This window comes from Heterodontus francisci, chromosome 38 (genome assembly GCF_036365525.1).
Source record: "Heterodontus francisci isolate sHetFra1 chromosome 38, sHetFra1.hap1, whole genome shotgun sequence".
Taxonomy (NCBI): Eukaryota; Metazoa; Chordata; class Chondrichthyes; order Heterodontiformes; family Heterodontidae; genus Heterodontus; species Heterodontus francisci.
The window spans coordinates 43,145,634-43,158,426 of NC_090408.1; the positions used below are offsets into that span (position 1 = coordinate 43,145,634).

General features: G+C 42.7%; 1 protein-coding gene across 3 annotated transcripts in view; it reads right to left on the minus strand.

Annotated features, from left to right (window-relative positions):
* Positions 1-12,793, minus strand: part of dis3l (DIS3 like exosome 3'-5' exoribonuclease) — a 52,682-nt gene that overhangs the window by 1,076 nt on the left and 38,813 nt on the right. For 2 of the 3 annotated variants that reach the window (XM_068018250.1, XM_068018251.1), the window contains 4 exons: positions 12,270-12,424; positions 9,811-9,989; positions 7,917-8,059; positions 376-550 (listed from right to left, as the gene is read on the minus strand). In XM_068018250.1, the coding sequence (XP_067874351.1) occupies positions 376-550; positions 7,917-8,059; positions 9,811-9,989; positions 12,270-12,424 (652 nt within the window). Of the gene's footprint in view, positions 1-375; positions 551-7,916; positions 8,060-9,810; positions 9,990-12,269; positions 12,425-12,793 lie in introns of those variants that run through there. The other variant, XM_068018252.1, reaches the window with a different exon arrangement.

The following is a 12,793-nucleotide window of genomic DNA, read 5'->3' on the forward strand; positions in this document are numbered from 1 at the left end:
TCAGTCCATCAACACAAGGGGAGAGAGAATAAGGGAAGAGAACAAAGTATGTAGCAGAGCAACCAGTGAATTACAAAACCTTTTAATATTGAATTAATCTGTTGCAAATCAATATTCTACTCTAATAGTCATGTATCATTGATCTCTTGCCATTTGCCTAGTGGTTCTGTCACTTTAAAAACATCCGCTTTGTAGAATAGTGAGGTTATCACTGTCAAAAGGAGAAACACAAAACTGGCCCTTTTTTCTGTTGGATGTTTTACATTTCTAAAATTGTCTGCTTTTATTTCAGTTTTCTTTTTACCTCAAATTCTGTGCAACTTAGTCCCAGGTATGAGTGTGTGTATAATTTATATGTAAAACTTGTTTACTTACAGTGATGTGATCAAACAGAGAGAAGGTAACTGATCCTCCATCCACTGTAGTGGAGATAATTTTGTCTCTAAGGCGTCTTAGGGAGCCAGGTTTCCAGTCACATGACCCATCAGGCTGCGCTGAGATCACAAGACCCTCTTTGTTCTTTAGGAACGCTGGAGCTTTTATCCCATACCTAGTTTACACAGTACATCTCAATTTGATTTTGCCATTAAATTACACACAGACGGAGAACAAGAGCTCAATATAAAAAATGTCAAATTATACACTAAAGCAAAGCAACTGAATCACTGTCAGCTTGCAAGCGATAAGAAATAAACTCTGCTGGGGAGTGCCGGAAGTTGTGCAAGACCTGTTGGACTCATGCTATAGCACCAAGTGTACAGAAGGAAAATTTCAGACAATGAATTATACTCATCATTAGCTAAACTACAGGCATCAAATCATTCTCCAAATGAAGGTCATCACTTTCTTCCCTCTTGTGTCAAGTGCTAATGAAATCAGTTTCATGATAAGTTAAAGGGGGAGAAAAAAAGATGCATTCATATAGTAGCTTTCACAAAGTACTTCAAGATGTCCCAAAGCGCTTTACAGTCAATTATGCTGTTATGAACAGTTTTTTTTTCATATTCAGGCATGGGATGTGGGTGTCAGTGGCTAGGCCAGCTTTTATTGCCCATCCTTAATTGCCCTAGGTGGTATGGGCGTCTTCCACTTGTCACCACCCAACGTTTTTTTTTATTCGTTCCTGGGATGTGAGCATTGCTGGCTAGGCCAGCATTTATTATCCATCCCTAATTGCCCTTGAGGAGATGGTAGTGAACTGCCTTCTTGAACTGCAGCAGTCCATGTGGTGTCGGTACACCTACAGTTCCAGGAATTTGACCCAGCAACAGTGAAGGAATATCAATATAGTTCCAAGTCAGGATAGTGTGTGGCTTGGAGGGGAACTTGCAGGTGATAGTGTTCCCGTGCATCTGCTGCCCTTGTCCTTCTGGGTGGTAGAACTCACGGGTTTGGAAGGTGCTGTCGTAGGAGCCTTGGTGCGTTGCTGCAGTGCACCTTGTAGATGGTACACACTGCTGCCACTGTGCATCATGAGGGAGTGAATGTTTGTGAATGGGGTGCCAATCAAGTGGGCTGCTTTGTCTTGGATGGTGTCTCGCTTTGAGTGTTGTTGGAGCTGCACCCATCCAGGCAAGTGGAGAGTATTCCATCACACTCCTGACATGTACCTTGTAGATGGTGGACAGGCTTCAGGGAGTCAGGAGGCGAGTTACTCACCACAGGATTCCTAGCCTCTGACCTGTTTTTGTAGCCACAGTATTTGTATGGCTACTCCAGTTCAGTTTCTGGTCAATGGTAACCCCCAGGATGTTGATAGTGGGGGATTCAGCAATGGTAATGCCAAAGGGAGATGGTTAGATTCTCTCTTGTTGCAGATGGTCATTACCTGGCACTTATCAGCCCAACACAGGATAATGTCCAGGTCTTGCTGCATTTCCACATGGACTGTTTCAGGATTTGAGGAGTCGTGAATGATGCTGAACATTGTGCAATCATCAGCAAACATCCCTACTTCTGACCTTCTGATTGAAGGAAGGTCATTGATGAAGCAGTTGAAGATGGTTGGGCCTAGGACACTACCCTGATGAACTCCTGCAGTGATGTCCTGGAGCTGAGACGATTGACCTCCAGCAACCACAACCATCTTTCTTTGCACTAGATACGATTCCAACCAGCAGAGAGTTTTCCCCTTGATCCCCACTGACTCCAATTTGCCAGGGCTCCTTGATGCCATACTTGGTCAAATGCTGCCTTGATGTCAAGGGCAGTCACTCTCACCTCTCCTCGAGTTCAGCTCTTTTGTCTGTGTTTGAACCAAGGCTGTAATGAGGTCAGGAGCCGAGTCGCCCTGGCAGAACCCAAACTGAGCATCAGTGAGCAGGTATTGCTAAGCAAGTACCGCTTGATAGCACTGTTGATGACACCTTCCACACTTTACTGATGATCGAGAGTAGACTGATGGGGCGGTAATTGGCCGGGTTGGATTTGTCCTGCTTTTTGTGTACAGGACAATCCTGGGCAATTTTCCACATTTCAGGGTTGATGCCAGTGTTGTAGCTGTACTGTAACAGCTTGGCTAGGGGCACGGAAAGTTCTGGAGCACAGGTCTTCAGTACTGTTGCCTGAATGTTGTCAGGGCCCATAGCCTTTGCAGTATCCAATCCCTTCAGTCGTTTCTTTATCACGCACAGTGAATCGAATTGGCTGAAAACTGGCATGTGATGTTGGGGACTTCAGGAGGAGGCCAAGAAGGATCATCAACTCGGCACTTCTGGCTGAAGATTGTTGCAAAAAGATAAGGCTGAAGTATTTACACTGATGTGCTGGGCTGCCCCATCATTGAGGATGGGGATATTTGTGGAGGCACCTCCTCCAGTTAGTTGTTTAATTGTCCACCACCATTCACGACTGGATGTGGCAGAACTGCAGAGGTTTGATCTGCTCCGTTGGTTATGGGATCGCTTAGCTTTGTCTATCGCATGCTGCTTAAGCTGTTTGGTACACAAGTAGTCCTGGGTTGTAGCTTCACCAGGCTGACACCTCATTTTGAGGTGTGCCCTCCTGCACTCTTCATTGAACCCAGGGTTGGTCCCCCGACTCGATGGCGATAGTAGAGTGGGGGACATGCCGGGCCATGAGGTCACAGACTGTGATTAGATTAGATTAGAGATACAGCACTGAAACAGGCCCTTCGGCCCACCGAGTCTGTGCCGAACATCAACCACCCATTTATACTAATCCTACACTTATCCCATATTCCTACCAAACATCCCCACCTGTCCCTATATTTCCCTACCACCTACCTATACTAGTGACAATGTATAATGGCCAATTTACCTATCAACCTGCAAGTCTTTTGGCTTGTGGGAGGAAACCGGAGCACCCGGAGAAAACCCACGCAGACACAGGGAGAACTTGCAAACTCCACACAGGCAGTACCCGGAATCGAACCCGGGTCCCTGGAGCTGTGAGGCTGCGGTGCTAACCACTGCGCCACTGTGCCGTACTGTGGTTGAGTACAATTCTGCTGCTGCTGCTGATGGCCCACAGCGCCTCATGGCCAGTTTTGCATTGCTAGATCTGTTCGAAATCTATACCATTTAGCATGGTGGTAGTGCCACAGAACACAATGGAGGGTATCCTCAATGTGAAGACGGGACTTCATCTCCACAAGGACTGTGCAGTGGTCACTCCGACCACTACTGTCATGGACAGATGCATCTGCAGCAGGCAGATTCTTGAGGATGAAGTCAAGTATATTTTTCCTTCTTGTTGGTTCCCTCACCACCTGCCGCAAATCCTAGCAGTCCTTTAGGAATCGGCCAGCTGGATCAGTAGTGGTGCTACCGGGCCACTCTTGGTGATGGACATTAAAGTCCCCTTCCCAGAGTACATTCTGCACTCTTGCTACCCTCTGCTTCCTCCAATTTGTGCTCAACATGGAGTACTTATTCATCAGTTGAGGAGTGGGGGGGGGGGGGGGGGGTGCGGGCACAGTAGGTGGTAATCAGCATGAAGTTTCCTTACCCATGTTTGACCTGATACCATGAGAGTTCATGGGGTCTGGAGTCAATGTTGAGGACACCTAGGGCAACTCCCTCCCAACTGTATACCACTATATTGTCACCTCTGCTGGGTCTGCCCCGCTGGTGGTGATGGCGGTGTCTGGGCCATTGATTTGGTGAGTATGACTGTGTCAGGCTGTTGCTTGACTAGTCTGTGGGACAGCTCTCCCAACTTTGGCACAAGCCCCCAGATGTTAGTAAGGAGAACTTTGCAGGGTCGACAGGGCTGGGTTTGCCGTTGTCGTTTCCAGTACCTAGGTCGATGCCAGGTGGTCTGTCTGGTTTCATTCCTTATTGACTCATAGCGGTTAGATACAACATGGTAGCTTGTTTGGCCATTTCAGAGGCCATTTAAGAGTCAACCACATTGTGGTGGGTCTGGAGTCACATGTAGGCCAGACCAGGTAAGGCCAGCAGACTTCCTTCCCTAAAGACATTAGTGAACCAGATGGGTTTTTACAACAATCGACAATGGTTTCATGGCCATCATAGGACTGACCATAATTGTATTTTGTTAAAAATGGTGCGTTAGTCTCGAGTGTTTTTAAGGGTGAAATAAACAAACGACAGGTTTTCTCATAGGTTTTAAAAAAGATAACTATTTTTTAGCAATTCCTGAAATGGTCGTAACCTTCACACACTCACACACATGCATACACAAGAATAGATATAGACGAAAAAGGGTGGGATGCAATTTAAAATCCAAGGTGATACGAGTTTGTGATTTACAGAATACTGTTGTCTTCTCAGGAGGAAAGTTTTTAAAGGTGCAGGCCTAAATGTTTGCAGTCTTGAACTTGCTGAGGTGTTATAGAGTTCTAGTGGTTAAAACTCAGCCCAAAGTTGGTGTGAGTTTGGTTTACCTTCAAAGATGGGGAGTCTCAAAGTTACTAATTTTTCTGTTGCAGTGGTTGTTCGGTTCTTGTTCGGCAGGGTTCTTCTGTTTAGCTGGATCTCTCTCACAGCCTCTGGCTGGAAATAGGCTTTCTGAGGTCTTGGTTTGATCTCTCTCCAGAGGGCTACCTTTTTCAGGTAAAAATCCATCACTTTTCAGTTTCTGTTAGGTGAGACATGGCCCTGTCCCCTGGTGTGACCACACAATGGACCAGGATGTGGAAACCATGGCTATCTATTGATGTCTGAATGGGGACCATTCCATTATAATGGTGCTACTTCACACCTATTCATTTTGGTTTGGGCTGTGAGCCAGTCTGTCTCCAGAGCCTTTTGTTACTCCATTGATGTAGATACAGAGTCATCGCTATGCAATGGTGCTCCTTTCAATTTCAATGGGTTCTACCCAGAGCTATTTCAGACGAGGTTAACGAGTTTCATCTTCAACAGATGGAGATGTGTACGTCCAGTACAGGAGGGGGGTCACATGGCTCACTACTCCATTTTGGTCTGTGATACAAGTGTCCATGTTCTTGTGATCCAGTTTAACAGCTGACTTTTTATTTTCATAATTTCTCCAATTCATTATTACATCATGGCTCCTTCTGAGCATGACATCATACTTTTGAAGCATAGTCAGTTGTAATGTAGGAAACATGGCAGTCAATTTGTGCACAGCAAGCTCCCACAAACAGCAATGTAATAATGACTAGATAATCAGTCTTTGTGATGTTGGTGCTATTCTTTGAAATAGTGCCATGGGATCTTTTCCATCGACCTCCAGGTTTCATGTCTCACCCAAAAGACAGCACCTCTGGCAGTGCAGAACTCCCTTACTGCTGCACTGGAATGCCAGCCTAGATTTTGTACTCAAGCCTCTGAACCCAAATCTTTCATTGCAACGGAGCCAAAACTGACCACCTTTCTCTTTTCACCACTCCTCCCTCCACCATTGTACCCCCTAATTTTTCTTTTTGTAGTGCACGGCTAGTTCGTTTAAGTGCACGGGTCCTTTTTTTTTTGCACATTCATGCTCATGTGATAACTTAAAGGGCCTGACTTGTGTGTGGCCAGGCAGCTTGGAGGAAACATTACTGACAGCTCCTCTCTTTTTCAAGCCTAGATAAAAATCAAGAACTCAATCTCATGTTAACCATGGAACAACCAATCCAAGGTGTAATGCGAGTTTGTCTCGGGGCAAAAAGTTGTAGTTTCAAGTTCAACTGCAGAATTTGAATGATTTAGAATAGCATATAAGCTAGACTTCTGCTTCAATGTGGTATTAAGGGATTGTCATATTGTCAGATACAATGTTAAACTAAGGCTTCATTTACTATTTAGATGAATGTAGAAAAACCCGTGATGCTTTTTCAAAGAGCAAGGGAGGTCTAGTATGGAAACAAAAAATACTGGAAATATTCGGCAGGTCTGGTAGCATCTGGGGAGAGAGCAGCAGAGTTAACGTTTCAGGTCAGTGACCCTTCATCAGAACTGACAAATATTAGAAATGTAAAAGATTTTAAGCAAGTAAAGTGAGGGTGGGCCAAGAGATAACAAAAGAGGTGTTGATAGGACAGGGGCGCAGAGAATAACTGACCAGGTGGTCATGGAAGAAAGGCAAATGGTATGTTAATGGTGTGCTGAAAGACAAAGCGTTAGTACAGAAAGGGTGTTAATTGACTGTAAAATGAACAGCCCTGGCTCCAAGCACAAACATTTAAAAAAAAGTGGATAGGCACAGTAGAAACAAAATAAATTAAAATAAATAAAAAAGAAAAAAATAACTAAAAATAAAATGGGGGGCCCGTCATGCTCTGAAATTATTGAACTCAATGTTCAGTCTGGCAGGCTGTAGCATGCCTAATTGGTAAATGAGGTGCTGTTCCTCAAGCTTGCATTGATGTTCGCTGGAACACTGCAGCAATCCCAGGACAGAGATGTGAGCATGAGAGAAGGGGAGGAGGGGGAGGGGAGAGAGTGTTGAAAGGGCGAGCAACCGGAGGTGTCCCAATCTGCGTTTGGTCTCCCCAATGTAGAGACGACCATATTGTCAGCAGCGAATACAGTAGACTAAATTGAAAGAAGTGCAAGTAAATCGCTGCTTCACCTGAAAGGAGTGTTTGGGGCCATGGATAGTGAGGAGAGAGGTGGTAAATGGACAGGTAGTACACCTACTACGATTGCAGGGGAAGGTGCTGTGGGAAGGGGACGAGGTGGTGGGATAATGGAGGAGTGGACCAGGGTATCACGGAGAGAACGATCCCTTCGGAATGCTGACTGGGGAAGGGAGGGGAAGATGCGTTTGGTAGTGGCATCACGCTGGATGTGGCAGAAATGGCGGAGGATGACCCTTTGGATGTGGAGGCTGGTGGGGTGGAAAGTGAGGACAAGGGGAACCCTGTCATGGTTCTGGGAGGGAGAGGAAGGGGTGAGGGTAGAGGTGCGGGAAATGGCCCCGACACGGTTGAGGGCCCTGTCAACCACAGTGGGGGGGGAATCCTTGGTTGAGGAAAAAGGAAGACATATCAGAAGCACTGTCGTGTAAGGTAGCATCATCAGAGCAGATGCATCAGAGGTCTAGTATCCTGGCCAACTTCCATCCCTCAAACGACAAACTAGAATATAGTTGTTTTTGTTGTCCTTTACTGTGTAAATTGGCTGTTGCATTTACCTACAAAACAACACTGACTACACTTCAAAAGTAATTCACTAGCTGTGAAGTACCTTGGGACATAGTGAGAATGTGAAGGATGCTGTAAGTACAAGGATTTTTGTTTGTTTAGGTGAAGCAGAGCTAGGCTTATCCCAAATTTTGCAAGAATGGACATATGGACAATTCGGATCACAGCCTAAGGAGATATACTTTTAAATTAGCACACTCTGATTTAGTATATCTATTCTATACCCTTTTCAATTCATGGATAGTTTGGAAATTGCACACCAGACTAGAGAAGAGAATTGTTGAAATTTATCAAGATTTATTTCAAATGCTATTGGACATTCTTGACAACTTACCTTGGTACAAATACCAGTACACCATTTGCCCGTATTGAGTATATGATGCCATCTGCTGTGCAACGCTCATCAGAAGGGTCTTTATCCTTAAAATACATGCACTGAAATAACTCTATAGATTGCTTCTGCACACGCTGAGCAGCCTAAGAAACAATGGAATAGGAACTGACTTAATTAGGCCATAGCATTCAACTCTAATCTGAAGGAGCGATTTTCAAACTTTCCTGTGAGACTGCAAATTACTACCATATTCCTGTGGACCACTTTGTCCTAAAATTTCCGAAAGACATTACAATCATGCAGATCCCCGCTTGAAAAGGACTAGTGTAGCTACAAATAACTGGAGGAGAAAAATCAGCCAGGATAGAGTCCGTGTTTTTTTTAATTCATTCATGGGATGTGGGCATCGCTGGCAAGGCTAGCATTTATTGCCCATCCCCAATTGCCTTGAACAGAGTAACTGCTAGGCCATTTCAGAGGACATTTAAGAGTCAACCACATTGCTTTGGGTCTGGAGTCACATGTAGGCCAGACCAGGTAAGGACAGCAGATTTCCCTAAAGGACATTAGTGGGTTAGATGGGTTTTTACAACAATCGACAATGGTTTCATGGTCACCAGTAGACTAGCTTTTAAATCCAGATTTATATTAATTGAATTCAAATTTCACCACCTGCTGTGTTGGGATTCGAACCCATGTCCCCAGAGCCTGGGCTTCTGGAATACTAGTCCAGTGACATTACCACTACGCCACTGCCTCCCCTACAGTCTTTGTCTGCCAAACAATTACTGACAGGATCACTCATGAAGATGGCTTTTATGCCAAGTTCTGTCAGTGTCCAGAGTGCACCAGGGTGCTCAGTACACCAGCTTCAGTCACTGGAATTTGTTTTTTAAAAAGAAACTAGATGCAATAGTTCCATTTTGCACAGTAATCTCAAAAACAAATATAGCAGACATCAGAGAAAATCTGTTACTAATTGATTTCCCAGAGTATTTACATCAGTACTAACAATTTTTTGTTTGAGGAGGGATAAAATATTCAGTGCACAAATTGACCATTAAATAATCTTTTCGACATTTGTAAGCTATTTTCTCTTCCATTCCTTCTTCCTCTTTACAGACTACAAAAGCAAGCTATTGTCAGGACTCGAGCAGAATTCTGGGAGGTATATGAGAGGCAGACTTTGCTCTCTTCTGAGGAATCATCTGGTCTCTGCTCGATGTTCCAGCTGAGATTAAGAACTTGCTGGGGGCACAACATATGCCAATAGTACAGTGCCGTATGTGTTAATTTGTTACTTACTGAAGAAAGTATAATTTCTCAGCTGCAATGTACTCCAACAAAGCTCGATATCCACACTGATTATCGAATCTGTTCGAAATATGGAAGATGTTTTGCTTTTTAAGCCCAAGGGCAGCATCAGACATTCCCAGGTCAGGTTTTTATGGCAAAGATGCAATTTCTATTCCACCTTAAGTATGCTTCAATCCCAAACTCATAGTTGCATTCTTTGCTGGGTGAGCAAGGCAGCTTAAATTTCCTACACTAGCCATCCTGTGGCCTGAATAAAACTTCCACTTTAAAATCAAATTCTGGCAACTTTTGTCTATTGACTCCATTAATCTAGGCTGGATTCAAATCTAGGTTCTAGGGATGGAGAGGCCTGTTCTAATATAATGCAGTGCCCATTCTTTCAGTTCAATCTTTAAAGGACTCGATGAAAAGCTGTTGGTTATCCTTTTTCCCCCAATATTTGCCAACGTGCAATGGTACTGATACAAGCTGCAAATCTTTTGGTTATTCTTCCTCCCCAATATGACTATGATGATACTTATGCAATTGCTTTATGTTTTTAAAAAGAAAAGCTCTACTGAATTAGTTTCCTACTCACGTTATTCTTGTTGTTGATGTGTTGACACAATTCTTCTAAATCCTTGTTGCTGAGCAATGAATCTTCTGGTTCCAATTTTTTATCCTTCATTATAGCTGCCATCAGTAGTCTATGTACCACTATGTCTGCATATCTTCTGATTGGAGAAGTGAAGTGAGTATATTTGTCTAGAGCAAGACCTATGATAAGACACAAAATAGTTATTACCACATAGATGTTGAAATAGGTGTGTCAGGTTGTGTAGATAACCTGGTCTCAGGACGTTGCCAATTCTGTTTATAAATGGAGTGGTACATGAGCAGCTCTGAGAAGTGACCGGTTCCAATGCTATTTCCATCTCTTGTTTTTCAAGATCATCTCAAAATGCTGACTGATATTTTACATATTTAGTAGCATTACAGCTCTCACTGATAAAATGAACCTTAACTCATATTAGACTCCAATGCTGAATTTGACTCTACAGAAGCAAGTATTCCCATTGAAGATGAATTTTAAAAAAATTATAAAATGAATTTGCATAATTGTTTCCCTGTACTATACTTGGTATAGTAAATAGTACAACTGGTGAGCACTGGCCTTTCTACACACTGTCCTTGGTTAGCCAACAGGGACTCAGTGTCACAGTGTCTTTTTACCTATTGGACTGTGGTTCAAATCTAGCCCAGGATAAAAGTTAACTGTTTGCCAGCTGCAAGGGCCCTTTGTGAAATTATTCCAGTCTCAATCCAGTGCCCTGTTATACGTTTATAGCAAATTGTCTATTGTTTGACACAAACTGACAGTCTAACTCAAGAAGGTAACTATAGCATGTGACCTGGAAAAATTCATACTTGTTTGAGGTGTCCAACCTGTGGCCAACAGCTTTGGCAATCCAGCTGTCAAAGCCCAGGCAACTCAGTCCTGTATGCTTTTATTGCCCTTATTTAATGTACCAGTGGTTTTAAGGGCTTTTTTTTTAAGTGCTGTTGCCTCACTGAGTAAACCTAAAATCTCCCATCATCTTTTGCAGTTTAACAGGCTCAAAATTCCAGACTCCAGCTAAAAGCCAGGAATCTCTGCTTATAAAACACTTGGCCATCAAAAGCAACTGAAAACTCAATAAATGTAGTAACCTGTTTCCATGAAAACCGAACAAATCCATATTGCAAGGGAATGTAATGGATGCAGATTTAGAGATTAAAATTAACCCAGTTTGCTAAGCTCAGCATGCAGCAAGAAAACAGCTTTGCTTATCTGCAGTTTCACTGAACTTATTTATGTATCAATTGTGTAAAAAGATGTCTGTATCCCTTAATCAAATAAAAGCAGTAGGTACTTGATATAAAGGTGGAACCGGTCCCTAGATTTCATATTGAGCATTTTAAAAATGTGTTACTTTATCTCCCCTCATTATCTCCTCTCTGCTTTTCCTCTCTGGAACTCTGGAACCTCCTCCATCCCTACAACCTGCCAAGATCTCTGTGCTCCTCCAATTCTTCCATCTTGTATACCCCCGATTTCCACTGCACCACCATTGGCGAGCGTGCCTAGGCCCCAAGTTCTGGAATTACCTCATTAAATCTCTCCACCTCTCCCTCCTCCTTTAAGATACTCCTTTAAACCCAACTCTTTGACAACCTTTTGCACACCTGACCAAATTTTTTATTGTGTGGCCCAGTGTCAAATTTCATTTGTTAATGCTCCTGAGAAGCACCTTGGGACATTTTATGATGTCAAAGGCACTATATAAATACAAGCTGTAAATCAAACATGACCATTCTCATATAAAATGATCCATTTCAATACATTCATATCCAGAACACTTTGCTTTTTGAAATGGCTGTTTAAATGTGAGACTTATTTTTATTTACTAAGTATTCATAGTAAATACACAATCTAATCCATTTGGAACTCTAATCTACAAAATCGCAATAACTCCTGACAGCTCAGCATAGAAATTCTGTAAAATAACTTAACAGACATCTGCAATGCAGTGTTGACACAGGCACTGACTAATGCAGACTGATCACTGCATTACAGAGAGGCTTAATGGAATGAATGCAGCAATGACTGAGCGTGGTGCCTTGGAAATTTTTTTTAAAATTTCATTTCCAATGTATTTATTCAAGGTCAAAATATCCAAATACTTACCTGTCCCCTTCACAAATCAGAAAAATTCTGTCTTACTCAAAGATCCCAGAGTGGGCATAAAACTAAACGTGAAAACCATTCATTTTAAAGAGTCTAAATGTTAAAGGGTAACCCCGTTTCTGCTGTAACTGAAGTTAACCAGTTTTCAATTATGGGAGTGATACAGGAGAGAGGCAGAAAGCACACTGCTTCTTACAAACTGAAGCTCTCAAGAAACATCCAAGATAGATATTCTCCAAGAACTAATCTCATACCATTTATATTCAGTTTTATCTCATCAAAACCTTACAATGTAGAAATATTAAAAAACTATATGTAACTTCATGTACCGTAATGATAAAATACATCCTCCGAGCAGGAGCCAGTAGAAAAATAAAGGGCATTGGACATAGCCTGCGTGGCCATGGATCGTAAGAGCTTGTTCACCTGCGCATCATCTCGGTCTTTTGCCATGTCCAGTGAATCTGCCAGAGCCTTGTTGGAGCTAAAAATTAACAAATATTTTAAATTACAACATACATTTATGTACAGACACAAAGTATGTCTATATGCACCATCACAAAATCTCCTGCTCCAACTCAAATCTTCCGCAGGACTGCAGAATTATGGAACTGCTCATCTCACCCTCTCCCAACCCAAATATTCCTTAATATAATCCAATGAGTTTTAAACTCAAGCTTGCCTTCAGCTAATTAATCTTTATGAATTTATCTAGTTTTCTCTTCTATTCTTTGCAACTCTGGAAGTGTCCTAAACTGGGCCTTAGTTTTTCAATTAGATTTCTCAAATTAAAATACAACAAAAACCTCTTGCGAATGTGATGCTACACAATAACTTGCTTGATGCCAAATAA